Source organism: Cydia amplana, chromosome 19, assembly GCF_948474715.1.
Source record: "Cydia amplana chromosome 19, ilCydAmpl1.1, whole genome shotgun sequence".
NCBI lineage: Eukaryota > Metazoa > Arthropoda > Insecta > Lepidoptera > Tortricidae > Cydia > Cydia amplana.
This window is the reverse complement of record NC_086087.1, coordinates 5,597,727-5,619,314: the sequence shown is the minus strand read 5'-3', so window position 1 is coordinate 5,619,314 and position 21,588 is coordinate 5,597,727. Positions and strand designations below refer to the sequence as shown.

Below are 21,588 nucleotides of genomic sequence, written 5' to 3'. Positions count from 1 at the left end.
AAAAAAATATTTTGGTATATTCTTATAAAAAAATATTTTCTTCATTTTTCGCCGGTCACCCGTCATAGAAAACGAAGTGTCGGACGCCTTGGCCCGGACCGTATAGCGTGAACCTGCTAGTGCGAACAAGAATGGTTTGTTATTTATTGATCCGCTATCATGTTCAAGGCTATCTCCTTGAGTTTTCTTCGGTGGACCTTCGTGGTTGCCGTTTGCGGAATCGCGTCCAAGAATAGTACGCCTCCCCTTAGCTGTTTCGAGTCCGATAAATTTTCTGTAAAATACATCCCAAATTTAGAAAGTGCGTAAAATCCAATTGTTGTCATTTCTAATCAAAATAATTTATCTTAGACTACACATGTAGTAAAATCAATGACTTTTTGAATGACTCTAGGTTAGCTTCACTAACCTAAGGTAACCTTATATCGACCGGGATATGGACCGTGATGATTACCTTACCTTACAATACAAAGTTAGGTCCATATCCCGGTCGATATAAATAATTGATTAGGACTTTTTGTAACCTAGTAAGCACTGCTAACTGACGGCTAATAGAATCGTCACTTGTGCTCGCGTTCCGGAGGCCAATCGACTTACATTTTGATGTCAAAATGATAATATGTGTATCTGAATGATATATTTTTGTAAGCATTTTCCCGTCAGGCCAATTCGAATTTACAGAAAGATATCTGAATCATGTTATTTTAGTCATCGTGCGTCTAGCTCGCGCCAATACCTACATGCCGAGCGCCTAACTATGGGTACTTGTTTTAAATGAGTGTAAGTACTCTTGTTCAGTTCCTTTACCTTTGACCAGCTGTTTGATCTCCTCGGCACTGACGTCATGCCCTGGCCGCCGCACCACGCAAGCGACCGGTAGCTCCCCGCGCTTGTCCGGTATACCGGTCACGGCCACGTCCAACACCCCCGGGTGTTGACGTATTGTAGCCTCCAGTTCCAGTGGCGAGATCTGTGATAAGAAGAGTAGGTTACTTTACTTACTTGGACTGACTTGCAAGTGTGGAAGAGCCATTGTAATCGTCAAAACTCTATATGAGATATAGTCTTAATAGTGGCACTGACAGACTTTGGCACTGTCAAGTTGGAGCGAACTTATGACATTCGGGATCACGACCCTAAAATCACCCAGTATAATATAACCACCTTGTGGACTATGGCTAAGAGTTGAAAAACTTCCTGAATATTAGCTACATTGAAGGATATGAATTGATTCGAATTTTCTCCAAATTTGGTGATGACTTTCCTTACCTGATGGTTCATATATTTCAGGAGCATTTTAATTCGTTCTACAAAGAAGAAGTTGTAGTTTTCATCCCTGTATACCATATCGCCAGTCTTGAACCAACCATCTTTGGTAAACGCCTCTGCCGTTGCCTTTGGGTTTTCATAGTAGCCTTTAACAATTCCAGGACCTTTCAACCATATTTCTCCATTTTTGTATGCTTCGCTTATGTCTTCTTGGGTCTGAACATCTATCAACTGAAAATTGGAAGGTGGAATGTTCGGTGCAGATTTCGTGTTCCTTATGACAAAAACTACATAAATAACATACTTTCATAATTTAATTTTGATAGATGAAACTACCCTATTGGCATCTTGCCTATATTTGACCCTCAGGGTTCCAAACTACGATGCGCGAGTCAATACGGCCCCCGAAAATAAGCAAATTCTGTACAATTCACCCTCGAAAAGGAGTAAAGGGCATGCCGTGGCCCTCAGATCAAAAAGTTTGGAGACCCCTTATTGCCAAATCAGGTAAAGGCCTCGGCGACTATAGGCTTACTCTGTACTGCCAGCACCCTATGGGTTTTCCAACGGAGCCCAGGATTGGATTTCTGTCATTCGTCGCGTCGTTTACGAACACCATTGTTGATGCCTCGCTTATTGCATACCCGATCAACACTTCTGTGTTAGGTGTTAGTTTCTGAAACAACAAGATGAAATGCCCATCATCTTGTTTAGTAGGGGCAGATGGCACTAGTGTTGAGTCGCTCACTCGTGAGGCACCTCATTTGTACCACTCATTTTGTTAATTTGTCGCAATACTTCGTACCGCAAAAATGTCTTACTTCACTCCTCTATTCATTTTACTCATTCACTCGCGCGCATCACAAACAACTACCTATAATACTGTAGCGTATAACAATATATAGATAGATAGATTTATTTATTTGTAAAGGAAGTGATGAATACATAACATGAATATACATTAAAAAAATTGTCGCTGTTGGAATTAATGGAATAGTCGACGCTGAAAAGATGCTAGTACCTCACCTCATTTGAAGTAAGACATTGTAACACCTCATTTTAGAAAATGAGGTACTCATACAAACTCATTTTAAATTGATGTCCTACCCATCACTAGATGGCACCATTCAGATACGGGGCAGCTTCATACAGTCTTTCTTAAAGCGTATCAGAACAACGTGTTTATTTGCGTATATAAGTAGCGGTTGGCGAGAGTCGGGTATCCACGAAGTTAGGCGCCAACGCAGCCATCGCAAGGGACATGAGAGGAATAATTTATTAATGTGTTTTTTGCACTCCTGAAGTAAATTATTCGGACTATATTCTCAGATGTTTCGTACTGAAGTAGTGTTAAATTATATGCAACTATTCCTCAATGGCAAGTAACTACGACCACGAGGCTTAATAATTGTATATGTTTTGTAGGTTTTTCTACATGATTTATTTTTCGGTTCTTACGATCTTTTACCTTAACCTCTCCGACGAGCTCCGCTGACACTTTCCCTCCTCCCATAGTGATGGTCTCAAAACAGCTGAAATCGCACTGTTCTGCTCCTTCTAGTATCAGCAACGTGGTCATGAACGTTGGACTAAATACAGTATAGGTTGGCTGCAACAACGTAGGTTAATGGGTTTACACAGCAATTATGGCCACTTTCCCTTTTGTGGATATACACACAATTAGGAGTCATAGAGCCATTTACGGTCACGTGATCGTCTTACGCTGTCTCGAGTTTAACATTTTTTCCCCACCTCAAAAAGTGCACAGCGCCGCTAAAGAAGTTTTCACATCATCAAACAATTTGCAAGTAGGTACATAGTATTAAATCTGATCGGAGATACCTTATAAGTGTTGATAAGATCATACGTGTGTCGCTGCGTTAAAGATTGAGACGATTGCAGTCTGGTAAAACGGATTACAGGAGACATCAGAATCATCACTTGCGCCGTCATCCATTGCACTGGTGATGCTATCAGTACCATCTTAGTTGGAGTTGGGAACTTGGTGTACCGAGTCCTAAAAATATAACATACCTATTAATAGGTATGTATGTATAACATAGCCAGACCGATTTCTATTCTAACATCAAGTTCGGCATAGATTTACTACTTATACCTGCTTGATCTTAGAAAAGTGGACAGGACTCACTGACAGGACTATAACAAGTAGCGAGTTACCTATGTAAATTACATAAATAAATAAGTCGATCGTCAGGTTCCGAATGCACGGGTGCATTCTAATATACAGACTTACAGAGGGCCTACCGCGAACCACCTTCTACGTATTGCCTTTCTGTCGCACTTGGAAATTTGTACTAAGTGGGACAGGGAAACAACACGTCGAACGTGGTTCGCGGTAGACCCTCAGATCCTTGCAAGAGACGATACACTGCTTGCGTGACGTGTGCGACTGTGCGTGCGCCGCTCTAACATTTTTACGTAACGTGTCTGTCGTGTGGCCGTCTCGTACGTGCCGTGTGTCGTAACCAGGGTTGGGCAGTATTTCAATTACATGTATTTGAAATACGTATTTGAAATACAAATTAGTATTTTGTATTTGTATTTCAAATACTACCTCAAAAGTATTTTGTATTTGGTATTTCAAATACTGCACTCACATGTATTTAGTATTTTGTATTTCAAATACTTCAAGCTTCAAAATACATCTCTATAAATACATTTTATTAAATTCTTTAATCCTAAAATGTCTAATCTCTCGCACAAGCTGTGAGCCGACCGCGAACCTCCGATCCAGCCGAGATACAATTTTCATTGGCTGGATACTGGATCTATATTAGGTCAACTTCTGCGTGGAACTTTTCGTTTAAATCTAGGGGATAGGGTCATTGCAGTAGTTTCCGTCCATGCACTAGTTTTCGACGACTTGACGGATTATCAAATATGGGAAACTGGGGAGGGTTGATCACCCCTTTGGTTTTTAGCATACATTTTCTTAACTATTTGTAGTATTGAAAAACTTTATAGACCATACGATTCAGAATTTATCTCTTCAGTTCTAGTTTGAATTAGAACAGATTTGTGCAATAAATTAGACCGTTATTTAATGAAAACCCATACTTTTGACTTTTACCATGTGTCCCCTATGTAAGGGAGACTTGTTTACCCCTGGTCGGGAGCCTTGATCCTAGGGGGATCAAGTGACCCTGGTTCTTGGGACACATGGTAAACAGATTTTTACCATGTCTCCCCATACCAGATTCTCATTGATTATATAACTCGGATCGCTATTAGCAATGCATCTATAATTTGTAAAATACACAGCAAACATATATATATTGCATCTTCCATGCTTTGAAGTTGTATTTCCGGTAATCAGATGTCTAAGCCGAAGGGATCAAGTCTTCCAGATTTGGGGACACTTGGTAAAAAGATTTTAAGCGGCAATGTCATATTTCGAGGGTAGTATCTACATTAATTTATTCACTTTATCTACAGAAAATTAATATATGAAGATATCAAACACATATTAATCCATAATCATATACTTAAAAAAAACAATGTAATGGTATTATCCATAAAACAACATAAAATAGGGAATCAATTTTTGAACCAAAAAAAGTTAAAAAAAAAAACAAAAATCTAAGTTATTAACATAAAATTTCTTGTAACAAGCTAAATTTTTTAAAGTTATTATGAAGGTATTTTTAGCGTCAGATACCTACAGCAATTTTAAATTTTTTACCCATCTCTGGTCGTTATTGTTTACTATATTAAATAAGTTTAGAAATTTACTGCTCACGTTTCGAGGACGGTGTTTGAGCTGCATAATCCTAAAATCCTTTCTATGGACCGTCGGTTCTATAGTACATAAGGTCGGAAAGGCATTAAAATATTCATCCATAAAAACAAATATCGCCGGTTGATAACCAAATATCGTTATAAGTGTTGTTTGTCGACCGAGTAACATCCCCTGTGTGTAAAACGTTTAACTTGATAATCAAGACCAAGTGCGGGTAGTTCGCAAAATGTTGATGTCAACTTTAGTTAGTCTTTTCAAAGGCCACGGGGATAATTCCGTTTTCGGAGTTCGAAGTCGGTTGTATAATTAAAAACTGAATTATACGCCATTAAATCCCGTTTCAATAAACAATAATGAGTCAAAAACCTTGAAAGTTTGAATCAGTGTTTCACTGGTCGTAATTTTGCGGCATGATTTACTAAAGAAAAGAAAATATTTATGATAGCTCTATGAATCATTTTGTAAGTAAATTTATTACAATGTGTACTTGATCGCTTTGGGGGTGACATGATCCCGGAAACATATCTCCCCTGAAGAAAAAGACAAAGTCTCCCCATACATAGTAAGATTATAAAACGTGCCGTACTCGAAACGTGTGTTCGCGTATATCAATGTAATCCAAGTTATTCATCACTTCAATAAACAACAAATAAAATAAGCACACTCACTAACATCATTTCCATCTCATATTATAAAATAAATCCAGTTAAAGCTTACCGAAAATTGAATATAGTACGCAGAAAATCTTTCACCGTCCGCCATTTTTGAACCACTGACTTTTCCGATACAGTGCCATGACAGAACGTGAAGTTAGGAACGAATGAATGAGTGTTAACAGTGCAAAAAATGTATCTCGTTTGGTTTGATTGAAAATGAAGTTTACCAAGTGTCCCCTAGGGATCGACCCTCCCCACCCTCACCTATATTTCATTTTTAATTTACTACTTTTTGCGAAATCTTCATCTTCCTCGCGTTGTCCCGGCATTTTGCCACGGCTCATGGGAGCCTGGGGTCCGCTTGGAAACTAATCCCAGTAATTGGCGTTGGCACTAGTTTTTAGCAACCCAGAGGGTAAACTAGGGCCGTAATTGGAATTAGTCCGGTTTCCTCATGATGTTTTCCTTCACCGAAAAGCGACTGGTAAATATCAAATGATATTTCGTACATAGTTCCGAAAAACTCATTGGTTCGAGCCGGGGTTCGAACTCGCGACCTCCGGATTGCAAGTCGCACGCTCTTACCGCTAGGCCACCAGCGCTTCCTTTTTGCGAAATATCATTGTTATATGTAGACAGATATATTGCTTAGACGCCTTAGACATACCTAAGGATTGAAATCAGTCCAAATTTGTGCAGGAATGTAGGTATATATTCAAATTTCGTCAAGTGGACGTAAACTAGAGCTGGACGAAAACTAGCGCAATGACCCTATAAGTTTATATGAAAGGATATTCGTTAACGTTAAAACTAAATGCTAAACAAAAAAAAATAAATAAAGGTATATTTTGTAATTGAAATACATTATTTTAAACACTGTAATTTGTATTTTGTATTTCAAATACCCGTCACCAAAGTAGTTTGTATTTTGTATTTCAAATACTTTTAAAAATGTATTTTGTAATTTGTATTTCAAATACGTGGAAGCCAGTATTTTGCCCAACCCTGGTCGTAACGTCGTGTGGCCGGCCTTTAAATGCTAAAAGTACGTACTTACCATACGTACGGTCCGGTGACAGCGAAATTCTTCTGAGTGGCGGCAGCACATTTAGGTAACCCGGTGGTCCCGCTGGTAGCGATCAGGATGGCGATTGTAGCTTCAGGATCGAAGTCCGTTGGTCTGTGAAAACAGTTTATTTTTAATCCATCTTGAGCGATTTGTAAACTTGCCAGGGTCTGGAAAACTTACCCAGTGGCTATAACTAACTGAGTAAAAACCATTCCCTCCCTCCCTGTATAAATAAGCCTTGAGAAGGCACGTGATTATTTTAACTACCTAAGATAAATCTTATATTAATAAACGACTTTGTTTAAAACAAAAAAAATCTATTTAGTTACGCCCGTGGGGCTAAAACAGTTAGGTATTCATTTGTATTTACTTAGGTATAGATTATTGTTTGCTTAAAACATAATGGACTTGTGATAAAAACAATGTAGGTATTAAATCAAATAACTCACTTGAACTTTTCAACAGAACTTTGACTTCCATATTTCTCCAAAAATTCGATGAAACTGCACGGGCCACCCTTATCGAAGGTTATTATGAAGGGATCTAACTCGATTTTTTTTAGAGCTTGCTGAACGTCTTGGGCCCGCGCACTCTGGCAGAACACCACCTTAGGTCTGGACACTTCAAAGTTGCTTTGGAGTTCGTCTAGAGAAAAGTGTTAGCCATTATTTATTTAATCTTTTTTCACAATTAAAAAAAAGTACAAATGGCGAATGTTCATGTCAAATTCTATGTTATTTCTAACATAACTTTGAGTGTATGGCGGCAGCTAGGTTACCTAGTTTACCACCAGAGATGGACAAAATGGTTTTAAAAAAGCATTTAAATACAAAATGCAAAATACTTTTCAGATTTACTATTTCAAATGCAAAATACCAAATAGTTTTGCGTTATGTATTTCAAATGCTAAATGCAAAATAGGTATTTTCAAAATACTTTTTCAAAATAAAATACCTTTTGACCAAATCTCAGATATTTTTATTTATTTTAGGTATTTGTCATGAGAAATAGAGACACAATGCAGAGCCGAACAAAAACGTCTAATAACATGGCACCTTATGCATGACATTTTGGTCATATTTATCAGTACGCGTATCAATAAATTCTGTTATTAATAATAATAATACTTCGTCTAATAGCGAAGAGTCTCGACCAACATCTTGAGACTCTCGCTAGGTGGTTGGATCAAGGGCCAGATGCAGAAGGCGGTGATCTTGGACACGGCGCGGATAGTCCGCCGGTTCCTCTCTCTGTGGCCCTGACCACCGGCAGCTTGGGCCTTGCCCCGCTGCTGGCGGCATCCTAGGTTAGGTTTTTTTATAATATTATTATATTGTTTTTGTAAGTGTTTTTATATTTTAATTTTATATCCATATTGTAATAAAACCTAACTTAAGACGAAAAATGAATAAAGAGAATACTCACTTAAAATAATGTAAAAAACTAGACTAACGAAAAGAGAGCCATGGCTCCATTTTGTGACTTGTGTGGCCATTTATTTCGGTTGATTCTATGTAGTTCTTATTTTATTATTATTACACTTTTCTTTTATTAATAACAACTGGACTGGTATTGTTAAAAAGTGAAAAAAAAAAACATCAATTTTTATTTATTACGCTTTTTAACAATACCTGGCGCTGGCGCCAGGCGCTAGCAGGCGCCTCTATCGGTCAAATTTGGCAATACAAGCGTCATTCGTTCATTTCATTTTGTTTGACTGGTAATGTTGGCTAAACTTAATCACAAAGTATTTTGCATTTTGAAATGAATATAAAAATGCAAAATACATCTCGAAAAGTATTTCAAATAAAATACAAAATGTTTTTTACTAAAAGGCATTTAAATGCAAAATACAAAATAGGTATTTTGCATTTTGTATTTGCATTTTAAATAGAAGTATTTCAAATAAATCGCATCTCTGTTTACCACTTACCAGTCAATCATTAATCATTACCGCGAAAAACGAAAAACGAATAAGTACATATTCTTATTCTCTTAACAATAAAGTCGCGTGAAGATCATTTTGAACACCTGACCCGCTAAGCAACTTCTGTAAACATCAGAGTAAATAAATCTAGACTTGATAAGTTATCTGTATGTTAGTATAAGCCTCAGAAGTATAAGAATATAAGTAAGTACTTACTGTGTAAATACAAAGTCTTATTGTGCTTACTGTGGGACTAAGTCGATCTGTATAAAATTGTCCTAAGTATATTATTGTATTTATTAGGTAGGTACGAGGGGTGTTCAAAATATTCTCGGTATGAGAATGAAAACAAACAAGTACGAAAAGTTTGATATTTTTATTTTTCAATATACTCCCCCCCTATGTTCATACACTTAAAAGATCGATCAATTATTTTTTTTAATCCTGCATAAAAATATTTTTTATCTTTGGTGTAAAAATGCTCCTCCACTGCCGCCTTCAATGCTTCATCATCGGAAAATTTATTTCCACGCAGATCCTTTTTAAGATTGGGGAACAAAAAGAAGTCGCTGGGGGCTAAGTCCGGACTATACGGTGGGTGAGTAACAGTTTCAAACCCACATTCAACAATAGCTGCCTTGGCAATATGAGCACGGACGGGGCGTTGTCATGCAGAAGCATAACACCTTTGGTTAACTTTCCTCGCCTCTTTTCTTTGATTGCATCCTTTAATTGACGTAGAATGTTAGCGTAGTACTGTCCTGTGATATTTACACCTTTTTCTTTATAATCGATCAGTAATACTCCTTCACAATCCCAAAATATCGTGGCCATGACCTTGCCAGCTGAAGGGATGACCTTGAACTTCTTGGGATGAGCTGAACCCTTAATGTGCCACTGCATGGACTCTTGTTTACTCTCTGGGTCATAATGATGAACCCAGGTTTCATCTCCAGTAACTATTCTTTGCAGCACCTCATCAGGATTTTCACCGCACAGGTCAATAAAATCGGAACAACAAGCTACACGCATGTCTTTTTGAAGCCGAGTCAGCATTCGCGGAACCCATCTTGCACTTACTTTTGACATATTAAGATGGTCATGGATAATATCATGTACGGTACCAATAGAGAGATTGGTTACTTGTGCTATAGATTTTACCTTCACTCGACCATCTTCCAATATAAGTTTTTCCACTTTATCAATATTTTCTTGTGAAGTAGCTACTACAGGCCGGCCAGGTCTAGGGTCGTCTTCAACACTCTCCCTTCCACGTTTAAACTCGCTTGACCACTTTTGAATGGTAGATAAAGAAGGAGCAGACTCACGGTAAACACAATCCATTTCCTCTTTTATGGCTTTTTGATTTTTACCCTGTTTTGTCAAGAATTTTATCACGCATCGATGTTCTAATTTAGTTAACATTGTCAATTCCCACATGATGTTCATGTTTGTTCAGCAATTGCAGAAAAACAAAAGAACATCTCGGTTCGAATTATACTTTTTTTTAATGTCAATGAATAAACCTTAGCGGCCAGTAACGAAAGAAATTTTAGAAGAGGTTGTAAGATATCAATACCGAGAATATTTTGAACGCCCCTCGTAATCTTAATCATATTATCATTCTGGATACTCACTAACACCCAAGGTCATGTCAATAGGTGACACAATGACTCCTAGGTAAAGCGCCGCGTAGAACGGTATGGCCAGGTCGATGTGGTTCGGAGCCATGAGGGTGATGACGTCACCGCGCCGGAGACCCCGGCTCTTGAGGGCGATGGCGCAGCGAACTGTCCTCGCGAGGACTTTAACATTGGTTTCTGATTCGCCGGTCCCACCGTCGATCTACATTAAACCATTATAGTAGTAAATTTAGTTACTGACAAGGGGGACGCCGCAATACGTGGGAAACGATTAAGATAATATCAGATATTTATATGGGCCACATAAAATAAGAGATTCTCTAATGGACCTTATCGTGCCTCCACGTATGGCAGCGTCCTTCTTGTTATTTACTAAATTCAGAAAAGTGTACTAAGGCCCTTATTAAGCCTAAACGATTGATTCTTAAGGTGCACAAGGTTCAGTTCATTCTCTCTAAAATAGGGGTGGGAAATGTTAGCTTACTTAACTATTTCTAGAATTCCGTGGAAAAAAAAAACATTTTTTTCTTTAAATTTGCTTAGCTTTATCAAGCTTTATTTAATAATTAGCTATTAGTCAACCGTACTTGTAATTAAATCCATTATTTTGTCAATATAAATTACCTGCGAAACGAAATCCGCATCATCCTTAAGGCTTTGCAGAAGGATTTTCCCGAGATGGTGTCTGTCGGAAGGTTTCCCCGACTCCGCGACCACCCGGGACGTCAGCTCGCCCATGAACCAGTGCACGGAGTCGTTCACTCTTCTTGACGGATACATTCTGCACGCAAAGGGTTAATGTTACCCTATATAGGTGTCTCCCCGGCCCATCATAAGCCCTCTCTAGACTACGTCGTGCGTGCCGACTTGGAGCACGGAGCGGGTGCACGCCCATCGGATCCGCACCATCGTATATATATACAGGTAGTGGGTAATGGCTCCTCTACACGATGGACCATTCATAGTGGCCCACTAAGATGGGCCAGAGTGTAGAGAAGGTAGTGGTGTCGGATGGTTACGACGCGCTGGGATCGCGATGGGATGGCCACGCACGGTGTCGGTTTTTCGTCCGCACATCAAACGTAGTGGGCAGCGATGGTGCGTACGCATCTACATGTGGCCCATTCCATAGTGCGTGCTCTCAACCATCGCATGGCCATCTCACTGGTCCAGCGCTGGGCTATCGTGTAGAGGAGCCATAACCATCGCATGGCCATCCCGCTGGTCCAACGCTGGGCCATCGTGTAGAGGAGCCATGACATACCTTTAAAAACTCTCGCTGGAAAAAAACGTAAAATGAAACGGCAACTGATGTATGTCACCTTTTATTCAGAGCCGTTGTGTTTTTGTGTTTGTCTTTCACTTATTGTAGGATTCTTTTTTAGGGTTCTATACTTGAGGGGTCCCTAACAATCCAAATTACCTATCCCAAGAAATGTTAATAGATCGTTCACTGCATTTTTCGTATTTAAGTAAAACAAACACAAGGTTTTCCTGTTTTTAACTTTTTTCTGTGGACAAATTTAATTATTTATAATGATGTCGTAACATCTAATTAATAATGATCAAACCTCTTAACTGTTATGGCAGGATTTTGATTTTAAGGAAATTAATTGTCATAGGTACTTAGGGTTCCTAGTTCACTACGAAACCCTAAAAAAATGTTCTGCATGATTCGGTCTCAAGGAAAAAAAAATACACTGTATAAAATTATGTTGAAACTACGGAACTCTCGGGGCGTGAGTCCGACACGCACTTAGGTGGTTTTTGGTTTTATTTAATATGTAGGTACTGTATTAGTCCATGGTACTGTCAAGTGTTGTTATCTTATCATATAAAAATCTGTGTTATCTATTGTCTCTAGAGATGCAACATGCAACGGATAGTTGTTTGGCCGGATACCGGTTGTTCGGTCTGACCATCGGCGGAACTGTACCTACATTTCGGTTTCTCAGGTGCAGGTTTTTACCTGTTTAGTAGTGAACATTCGCGCGGACTCATTTCTAGGTTCGAAATTAATGCGCGTGCAAGTGAGTAGGTAGAATGTTTGAATTGTTTTAAAATAATAAACGATTTATGTCCCTGACTGTTTCTTAAATCCAATTATTAACTCCGAAATCATGCAAATATACTATAGCCAGATAGGCCGGATACCGGATAGTAACTGAATATCCGGTGCATCTCTAACTCTCCGCGACTTCGTCATTTTTAATTTGTTCGCATTACATTTTTCTTCAAACAGTTGATAACTATAGCCATTTTATTTTCTGATTAGAAATTGTATGACTTCAAAAGTAAGTAGGTAGGTACTTAGGTAGTGGTAACTCCAAAATTAAATCTGAGTAAGTATTATTAGATATCATAGGAACCCTAGCATTTCGGAAGAAAAAGTTACATACCTATCTGTTTTTTTTTAATACCAAGTCAGTGGCAAACAAGCATACGGCTCGCCTGATGGTAAGCAGTCACCGTAGCCTATGGACGCCTGCAACTCCAGAGATGTTCCATGCGCGTTGCCGACCCTTTAAAAACTGTACACTCCTTTTTTAAAGAACCCCAAACTGTAGTCCCTCGGGAAATCTCGGCAGGGGGCCCATTCCACAGCTGTAGCGTCCGCGGGACGAAATTCCTCTTACACCGCTTTTTCGAACCGCTTTATCGTCGGAGAAGGGACGTGCAATGTGCAGTCCCTATCGACGACAACCGAATGGCACTACGAAAAAATCCAAACAACCAAATTACGGTTACCGTTTTATCGAATCATTAACGAAAGTAGTTTAAACAATAGCGGCTTAATGTATTAGTGTCATTAAGGACCGGTTGCACCTAACTGTCAGTAACTGTAGGTACATACAATTACATCTATATACCTAATACCTATACAGGGCGCTTCCTGTAACAGGAGCAATAAATTAAACTAAAGGCTGTATTCCTCAAACTGACCATTAGCTCAGCGACTTTTAAAAATTATGAATCCTTTAGACTTCCTCTTTTTCATACAAAATAAATATTGCCTTCAATGTATGCTGACATCAGTGTGTTTAACGTTGCTTGTCACGCTTTAATTTAAACATAACAAAATTTGTAATACATTGCGTCTTAGAATAAACTTTAAAGTGTAATAAAAATCAAAACATGAGTTATTTTCAAAAGGTGCTGAACAAATGTTGGTCAGTTTGAGGAGTACAGCCTACAGTTTAATTTATTGCTCATGTTACAGGAAGCACCCTGTATAAACTTTTTGTTATTATATGGAACAATTTTACTGTAATTCTAATTTTATTTTGACATGTAAATTGGCTTTTGTTTTTAATTTAAAGTGTGATTTTAATTTTAACTGTACCAAATTCTAATTTTATTTTGATATGTAAATTGGTTTTAAAAATAAATCAGTATGACACCAAAAACGTATGGTATTTTCGTAACTGAAGATGTGGTTGTCCCACGTTGTGATTTCGTATTTATCCGTCCATCAGAATCTTACAATACAATACAAAACTCTTTACTGCACACCTCACATACACGTAGTTTACAATAAATGTACAATAACATAAACAAAGACAATAGAGGTAACGACAGGCGGTCTTATCGCTTAAGAGCGATCTCTTCCAGACAACAACAGAATCTTCAAACCAGCCAAACTTTCTCCAAATATCACGAAAGAAATCGACAAAAAAATAAATTATCACCGTTACTACGGCCCTACTACGTTACCTACATACGTAGAACCTACTTAGATTAGATACCTACATTAAGTAGGTCAAATTATTATGCAACCGGCTCTTAGAATTCTCATTAAAGTTAGTAGCACAGTCAAACGAGAAAAGTCGGTATGAAGATGACTATGACTAGTATGCTGGGCATGAGAAGGGAAATGATTCGCAGTCGTTTTCCAAACATTCTACCGGATTAAGGTGTTTTCCTTTTTTTATTTTTATTTAAAAATATAAAAAAAGTGTTGGCTCAAATTTTACCACTGATTTAAACTTTCACGATTTTTACACATTATTAAATTGTACAACGGGACTTAATCGCGTATCTAAGTTTTAAGATTTACCTCCGACGTTTCGAGGACGGCGTTGTCCCCGTGGTCTCGGAAAAGACTGGCTTAAGTTGACATCAGCATCTTCTAACCGCGCACAACAAACACAAATTTTAAGTTATTAAGAACTACGAACACACTACGAAGTCGTTTTTCAACGTTTTATTCTGCGAGGTCAAAGTGGTGTGGTGGTTTTACTCTAGGAGTTCCTCAAAAGCGAAGATTTGGATGTGTTTAATTAGGTAGGGGGATTAAAGTCAGGAAAAAACGGTATTCAGAAGGAAACAAAGGATGATTATGGCGCGAAATTCAAATCTTCTATGGGAGATCAATCCTTCGCGCCTACATTTTTAAACTTGCCGGCTCTTTCAGCTGACAAAGTGGCTGTGTCAGAGTATACTTATTTATGTGATAAAATGGTGTCTTTGTCTTTAATTTATCCACAGAATGTATCCGTCAAGAAGAGTGAATGACTCCGTGCACTGGTTCATGAACGAGCTGACGTCTCGGGTGGTCGCGGAGTCGGGGAAACCTTCCGACAGACACCATCTCGGGAAAATCCTGCTGCGGAGCCTGAAAGATTATCCGGATTTCGTTTTACAGGTGAGAATCACACACTCGCCCACACCCAACGCATCACACCCGCTGATGGGAATGCATTATTTTTGGAAATCGGCGTGTGCATAATTTGCTTTTTAATCAATAAGTACCTAGAGTGCAAAGTCTTTATGCAAATTTTGATTAGTTTTTTCATACACTTGAACTATGATTTTGAATGATTAATTAGGACTAGAATCGAAATTGCCCCCCTGCACGTTATAAGAATATTATTTTGTCTGCAACAGCACGTGTCAGACGGGCTAGCCAAGGTGACAATCGCTATCGCTTCGACAACGAAACGCTTTGTGTCTCTACTCTCTATCACTCTTCCATATTAGTGCGACAATGACAGTTGCGTTTCGATCGCTACGGAGCGTAAGCGATTGGCATGATGGCTACGCGCGGCGGTACGCTTAATGTCTGTAGATACTCGTATAAACGGACCTTTAAACAAATAACGGTAAATAAGCTTCATTAGCTATGAGATGACACAGATACGCATGATCCCAATTCTACGTTGACCTTAAAATTTAACGAGTTTCCAAATGCAAATAAGGTTGCTAGCTAATGAATCTAATGATAAGCGCGACATTTTTTGAGTTTTCATCAGTTATCTTGTGAAACGTTAAATATAAAGTGTGTCATGACGAATTAAGTTATTAGATTAGGCAACGCATCTAAATTAAATCGACGAGATGATGGACCTCCTAGAAGTCGTTGACTTTTAAATATTTTTAAATTGATATTTTGCTAAAGCCGCAAAACCTGAGTATTAGACACCACTTAGACTTAGACCCAGTAGGGCATGGGAATACCTGTGGGCCCTATTTGACTCAAGAAACCTTGTCAACTAGTAAATTGACAATTAAGGCAAACAACTCGGCAATGCCATAATTGCGGCATGGCACTATACTTCGCTGTACTAAGCTTAATCTACTACTTACTTTTATATAATGCAGTGACAGAGTGTAAAAATGCCACCACAGACCGTCAAAGTTGTAAAGATAATAGATACTTATACTTAATGTTAATAATAGCCATTCCACCCACACGTTGTCATTTGAAAATAAGTGCAGCTTAGAAAGAGTCTAGCCATATGACTTCTCTTAGTGTAATTTTCTCATGCTGAATTCAACTCCTGATTTCAAGTTTCCTTTAGATAGACGGGGCGACGGGTGAATCAGAAACCAATGGATCAATCCTTAAGAGGACAGTTCGCTGCGCCATCGCCCTCAAGAGCCGGGGTCTCCGGCGCGGTGACGTCATCACCCTCATGGCTCCGAACCACATCGACCTGGCCATACCGTTCTACGCGGCGCTCTATCTGGGAGTGATTGTGTCTCCTGTTGACAGGACTTTGGGTGTCAGTGAGTATCCAGGATATGGTGGTCGGTCATGTGTCACTCCCGTACATACAAATTTACTAGAAATTGACAGCGATGACACACGATAAATGCGTGATCGTCGTAGTGGCCCCTAGATTCCGTGTAGGTTATACACTAATAAGATACAATGTACACACCGTAGGTATTCGGGATTGTTGATAAAATTTAAAAGCCTCAGCTAATATTGAAGTTTTTAAACACCAATCGACTTTTTCTTTCTGTATTCAGTATTAAATATTCTATTTAATGTTAATAAAGTCCAAAAAACTTTTTTTGTAGATGAACTCCAGCGAAGTTTCGAAGTGACTAGACCCAAGATGGTCTTCTGCCAAAGCGACCGGGCCCCTGACGTGCAGCTAGCTCTGAGCGGAACAGAGTCGGATGCCTTCATAGTCACCTTCGATACAGCCGACCGGCTCAGCTTCCCTGAATTCTTGGGGAAGTATGGGGGTAAAAGCCTTTTCGACGAATTCCAGTAAGTTGCTATAATTACATGCTATTCTAGAGTTGTAATTAAATAGGGTCTGAAGACAAATTCAAATTTAAGTAGCAGTAGGCGGGGCACATTGTTCGTAGAACAGAGGGCTTCGCTAATAGAGTTAGACCAAGGTAAGTCTGCAACGATTTTGATAGCACATGCAGTGCAAGTGTTATTTACTTATACCTCATAATTTCATAGAAGTTTGACGTTTTAACCTTTTAACCGCCGTAGACTGATATATAAGACATAGAAAATCGGTCTCATTTCGCCGCTGTCTGATAAATAAGACAAAACTTCGTAACCCCCGGCGACACGAGCACGCTCGATGACGTATTCTATGGCGGTTAAAAGGTTAAATAACATTAACACTGCGTGTGCTAATATGTGTTATCAAAGGCGTTGCAGACTTATCTCGGTCTAACTCTAATACGCTTTTGCTAATATACGGTTACAATCATGCAACGATTATAGGCCAACAGATTTCGACCCAGAAGACACCATTGCCCTCCTACTAGCCACCAGCGGATCGACCGGACTGCCCAAAAGTGCTGCCGCCACTCATAAGAATTTAGCAATCACAGCACCATACGATTGGTAAGCACTAAGAAACAGTCAAGTTTCGTTCATCATGCCAGAATAAAACTAAAAGAACTAATTTGACTTCAATTTTATCAAGGATCCGTCATACGAAGTTCCCAAGCCCTACCAAGATGGTATTCGTCATATCACCCCTACAATGGCTCACTGCGATAGCAATGTTCCTGGCGTCTCCGGTCATGCGAATTACCAGGCTGCAGTCATCGCAGACTTTAACGCAGAAGCACACGTATGAGCTTATCAACAATTATAAGGTACCTACTTTAGAGTGGACGCTAAATGTGGCCTGAGTGGACGCTCGAAGCGGAGCGTTCGTCGGGGCGTGCAGCGTGGCGTCGGGCTCACGAGTAATTTGAGCAGCGTGCACTAAGGCCACTCCTATACGCTTGCATTTGTTTAACATGCACGCCGCACGCCCAACTCGAGCGTCCACTCAGGCCTTACACTTAGTGTACGCTTGAGCAGCGATGATCATATTATAAACAAATGCAAAATATACTTAATATGCATGGGGCCTCAATGCACGCTGTTCAACGCCCCGCCAAAAGCGCCGCTATTGGTCGCACGCCACAGAAGTAGTTATGTTTGTAGGAGAAAGTGTGGTAAAGGACAAGATGGGGTACCCGGTCTAGGCCTTTGATAGCATGTAGATAAAATAGGTACGTCCGATCCTCAGACATAAGGGACCGACCTGAGAGAGAGAGAAGTAACTATATGGGACAAAATTATTCTACAAGACCATTACTTAGTTACGCAGTTGAGAATAACATTTTCGTTCACATAATTTTAAGCCCCTTTGGATGACGTATTATTTGACCTTAACTACATTTTATTGCAGCCAACCTTCAAGATAGTCAGTCCGACGTTTTTGACCACGCTTCTAACACCGGACGGTCGTGAGGACTGCGATTTCAGCTGTTTCGAGACAATCGTTATAGGAGGCAGCGCGGTTACAGCCGACCTGATACAGGAGATTAAGGTAGGTACTAACAGCGACCCTCTGAATTATACTCTTTACAAATTGACAATTAACAGTGTGGACGAGTGTACCATAACATAATATACTCATTATACGCAGTTCTTAAACCTTTGAACGCCATGCCTAACCTGTGCGGCGCGTCGTCGTGAACCTTGTCGGAAAGTAATGTAAGTACTAAGGTTAATTTAGGGCTGTAGCCGCGCACGTCAGTTGACGTCTTTGGCGGTCAAAGGGTTAAGCAAAATAATTTCTCTTAACTTAGCTAGCTTACGACTAGCGACCGAAAGACAAACTTCTCACCGACTTGTGATTATCTGCCATTTTTCGAAAAGCAATTTTCTAAAGGGTCCGACTGATTAACAGTTTGCCGAACAGTATCGGCCTGTCAGTTGTTCGGAACTGTCAAATTTGTGTTCTATCTGACAGGCCGATACCGTCCGGCGGACTGGTAATCAGTGGGTCCCTTTTAAGATGCTTACATCAGGACCATTACATTGTTTTAGAGAAAAGCTCCGCGCACAGAGGTACTGAACGGATATGGAATGAGTGAGATCACGTCTTTGGTGTTTATAAATGAAGGTTTGAACCCCGGCTCTGCCACCGTTGGGAAACCTATGGGCTGTTTGCAGTACAGGGTATGTTGACAAATCTACATACTTTATTATGCTGGGCTAAAGGTGTATAGAACAATCACTAAATCATGCTTAAAACCTATAAGATGACTCGAGGTAGCTACCTACACATAGGCGCTCCCATACTCTAGTACGAGAGAGAGAGCGCTGCTAATTTTAGTTATATCTACGTCCATGTACTACGTACATTTCGTCCTGACACGCTCTTAGCAACTTCTGCTGCTGTCTATACCTAGATATAGAAATATCAAAACTGATCGCTGTATCCAATGAGTGGGGCGGCCAGCGGCATAGTAGTTATTATACAGGAGAACGCCTATAGGTACCTAGTAGTCACTAACGACTCACGGTCTTCGTAAACGCTTCATATGAGGATGGTACCTAAAGTAAAGAGCTCACTTATTTTAAAGAAATACTTCCTATTACAGTTGATAGATGTGGACACCCAAGAGGACATATACGAGCCATACAAGAACGGGGAGCTATGGGTCAAAGGCCCTGGTATAATAAGGGAGTACTACAGAAACCCAGAGGCGACAGCGGAGGCTTTTACCGAAGACCGCTGGTTCAAAACCGGCGACATGTTCTACAGGGATGAAAGTTATAACTTTTTCTATGTGGAGCGAATTAAACTACTGCTGAAGTATATGAATCATCAAGTAAGTAACTAGTGTAACTTACCTACCTATCCCAACAAAAACATTTCATGTTAGTGTTGCCAAAACTGTCAAGCGCGTAAACCTTTTACTCTAAAAGTTATCAGATCTCCTAGTACCTACTTGCCAAGCCTTTTAACTATATAAAGACAACATTCTGTCATAACTACAATATAGTCAATCAGTAGGTAAGTACCTATCTTTATTACTTGGCCTTTACCAGAGGATATTAACAGCTTTCCATACATGTATTATCCAACAATGTCCGTAGAGTAGTCAGCTTTTTTCAGCTCTCCCCTCCTTAGGTCTGTGCCTTAGGGTATGCAATGCACTCCAAGATAAAATATAGATAAAGATTGCTACTTTGTCCTGGTCAACAGATCTCCCCAGTGGAACTAGAGAGAACAATCCGACGGCACCCAGGAGTTCTAGACGTGGCCGTGACCGGTATACCGGACAAGCGCGGGGAGCTACCGGTCGCTTGTGTGGTGCGGCGGCCAGGGCATGACGTCAGTGCCGAGGAGATCAAACAGCTGGTCAAAGGTATGTGACAAATCCGTCAAAACCCAGGATGTTTGACGTGGCCGTGACCGGTATACCGGACAAGCGCGGGGAGCTACCGGTCGCTTGTGTGGTGCGGCGGCCAGGGCATGACGTCAGTGCCGAGGAGATCAAACAGCTGGTCAAAGGTATGTGATAAATCCGCCGTCACCCAGGAGTATTAGACGTTGCCGCGACCGGAATACCGGATAAGCGTGGGGACCTACCGGTCGCTTGCGTGGTGCGGCGGCCAGATCACAATACTCACGATATCAGTGCCGAGATTAAACAGCTGGAAGAGGGTATGTGTAAAACAAAATAGCGAAGACCATAGGGCCTACCGCGTTTCGTTCGACGTATTGCCTCCCTGTCACACTGACGTACGAATTTACAAGTGCGATAAAGAAGCAACACGTCGAACGTGGTTCGCGGTAGGCCTTTTGCATTGGTATGGTATGCTATGGTGGTTCGCGAAGTCTACAGCCGACAGACTAATTGTAAAGAATATCTACTTACATAAATGTTTTTTCAACCGTCGCTCTGGGACACGCTTATCAACTAAGCTACCGACGCTCACGTCTGCCTGACTGCCTGTCTGTCCTAAGCTAAAAGGCCGTATTTTCAAAGAAAACTATATGCAAATACCGCTTTTTAGTTCAGGAGGGCAGCTGTGCACACCTTTAACGACAATGGCTTTTCAAATCATAATTAAGAATCATCATCATCACATGTGCATCACATTCATCAATAATGAGGCTACCTTTGTACTCGGTAAAGCTGTCTGCTTACTTTTTTTTTTTCAGAAAATTTGGCAGAAACAAAACAACTGAGGGGAGGCGTGATATTCCTGGACGCAATACCACAAACGGCATCCACGAAGATCCATCGGAGGAAGCTCAAGGAGATTGCTATACAAATGCTAACTAATTAAGGATAGATAATAATTACTCCCGTTTTCGGTTCACCATTGTGGCGTCAATTAATCGATAGAGTAATAGCATAGACTAGGAATCCTCTAGACGGAGTTTAGAGCAATTATTTCATGGAACCGATGCTGCCAAAAATGCCGGGGTGCGGGGGACGAGGTGAGCGAGTCCCGTGCCGTGATTGGTCCGTTCAAAGACACGGACGTCACACAAAGACACTTTGACTCGAAAATGGAGTAAAACTACCGTATATTTGTGACAGAGGGGGTAGCGCTACTATGCTCAGTCTGGAGGATGTCTTGTCTGAGTTGTCTGTGAGTAATAGACACTTGGTCGAGGAAATTGGTGTCAATATTAAAAGGAAAAGTAAAGTTTTTTTTTTATCAATCAGTTACATTTACATCGATTTATAGGCTAAGCCTGACC

General features: G+C 40.1%; 2 protein-coding genes across 2 annotated transcripts; one reads left to right on the top strand and one right to left on the bottom strand.

Moving 5' to 3' along the window:
• Positions 1–118: 118 nt before the first annotated feature.
• On the bottom strand, positions 119–11,103 carry LOC134657124 (luciferin 4-monooxygenase-like). Its single transcript, XM_063512677.1, has 10 exons — positions 10,949–11,103; positions 10,319–10,526; positions 7,204–7,399; positions 6,743–6,865; positions 3,112–3,286; positions 2,738–2,878; positions 1,805–1,945; positions 1,270–1,500; positions 808–970; positions 119–274 (listed from the first exon to the last, which is right to left on the bottom strand). The coding sequence occupies exons 1-10, from the start codon at positions 11,060–11,062 to the stop codon at positions 144–146; spliced, it is 1,623 nt and encodes a 540-aa protein (XP_063368747.1). The 5' UTR covers positions 11,063–11,103; the 3' UTR covers positions 119–143.
• A 3,101-nt stretch (positions 11,104–14,204) lies between these two features.
• Positions 14,205–21,227, top strand: LOC134656758 (luciferin 4-monooxygenase-like). Its single transcript, XM_063512278.1, has 11 exons — positions 14,205–14,238; positions 14,813–14,969; positions 16,126–16,333; positions 16,631–16,826; positions 17,304–17,426; positions 17,509–17,683; positions 18,268–18,408; positions 18,912–19,043; positions 19,469–19,699; positions 20,077–20,239; positions 21,040–21,227. The coding sequence occupies exons 2-11, from the start codon at positions 14,814–14,816 to the stop codon at positions 21,165–21,167; spliced, it is 1,653 nt and encodes a 550-aa protein (XP_063368348.1). The 5' UTR covers positions 14,205–14,238; position 14,813; the 3' UTR covers positions 21,168–21,227.
• The last annotated feature ends 361 nt before the right edge of the window (positions 21,228–21,588 follow it).

Coding starts and splice junctions, on each gene's coding strand:
- LOC134657124 (XM_063512677.1), bottom strand. CDS start 11,062: ATGGGCGAGCTGACGTCCCGGGTGGTCGCGGAGTCGGGGAAACCTTCC. Junction 3,287..6,742: donor GTCACCGGACCGTACGTATG/GTAAGTACGTAC, acceptor TTATATTTTTAG/GACTCGGTACACCAAGTTCC. Junction 2,879..3,111: donor ATCTTATCAACACTTATAAG/GTATCTCCGATC, acceptor ACGTTGTTGCAG/CCAACCTATACTGTATTTAG.
- LOC134656758 (XM_063512278.1), top strand. CDS start 14,814: ATGTATCCGTCAAGAAGAGTGAATGACTCCGTGCACTGGTTCATGAAC. Junction 19,044..19,468: donor TGGGCTGTTTGCAGTACAGG/GTATGTTGACAA, acceptor TTCCTATTACAG/TTGATAGATGTGGACACCCA. Junction 19,700..20,076: donor TGAAGTATATGAATCATCAA/GTAAGTAACTAG, acceptor CCTGGTCAACAG/ATCTCCCCAGTGGAACTAGA.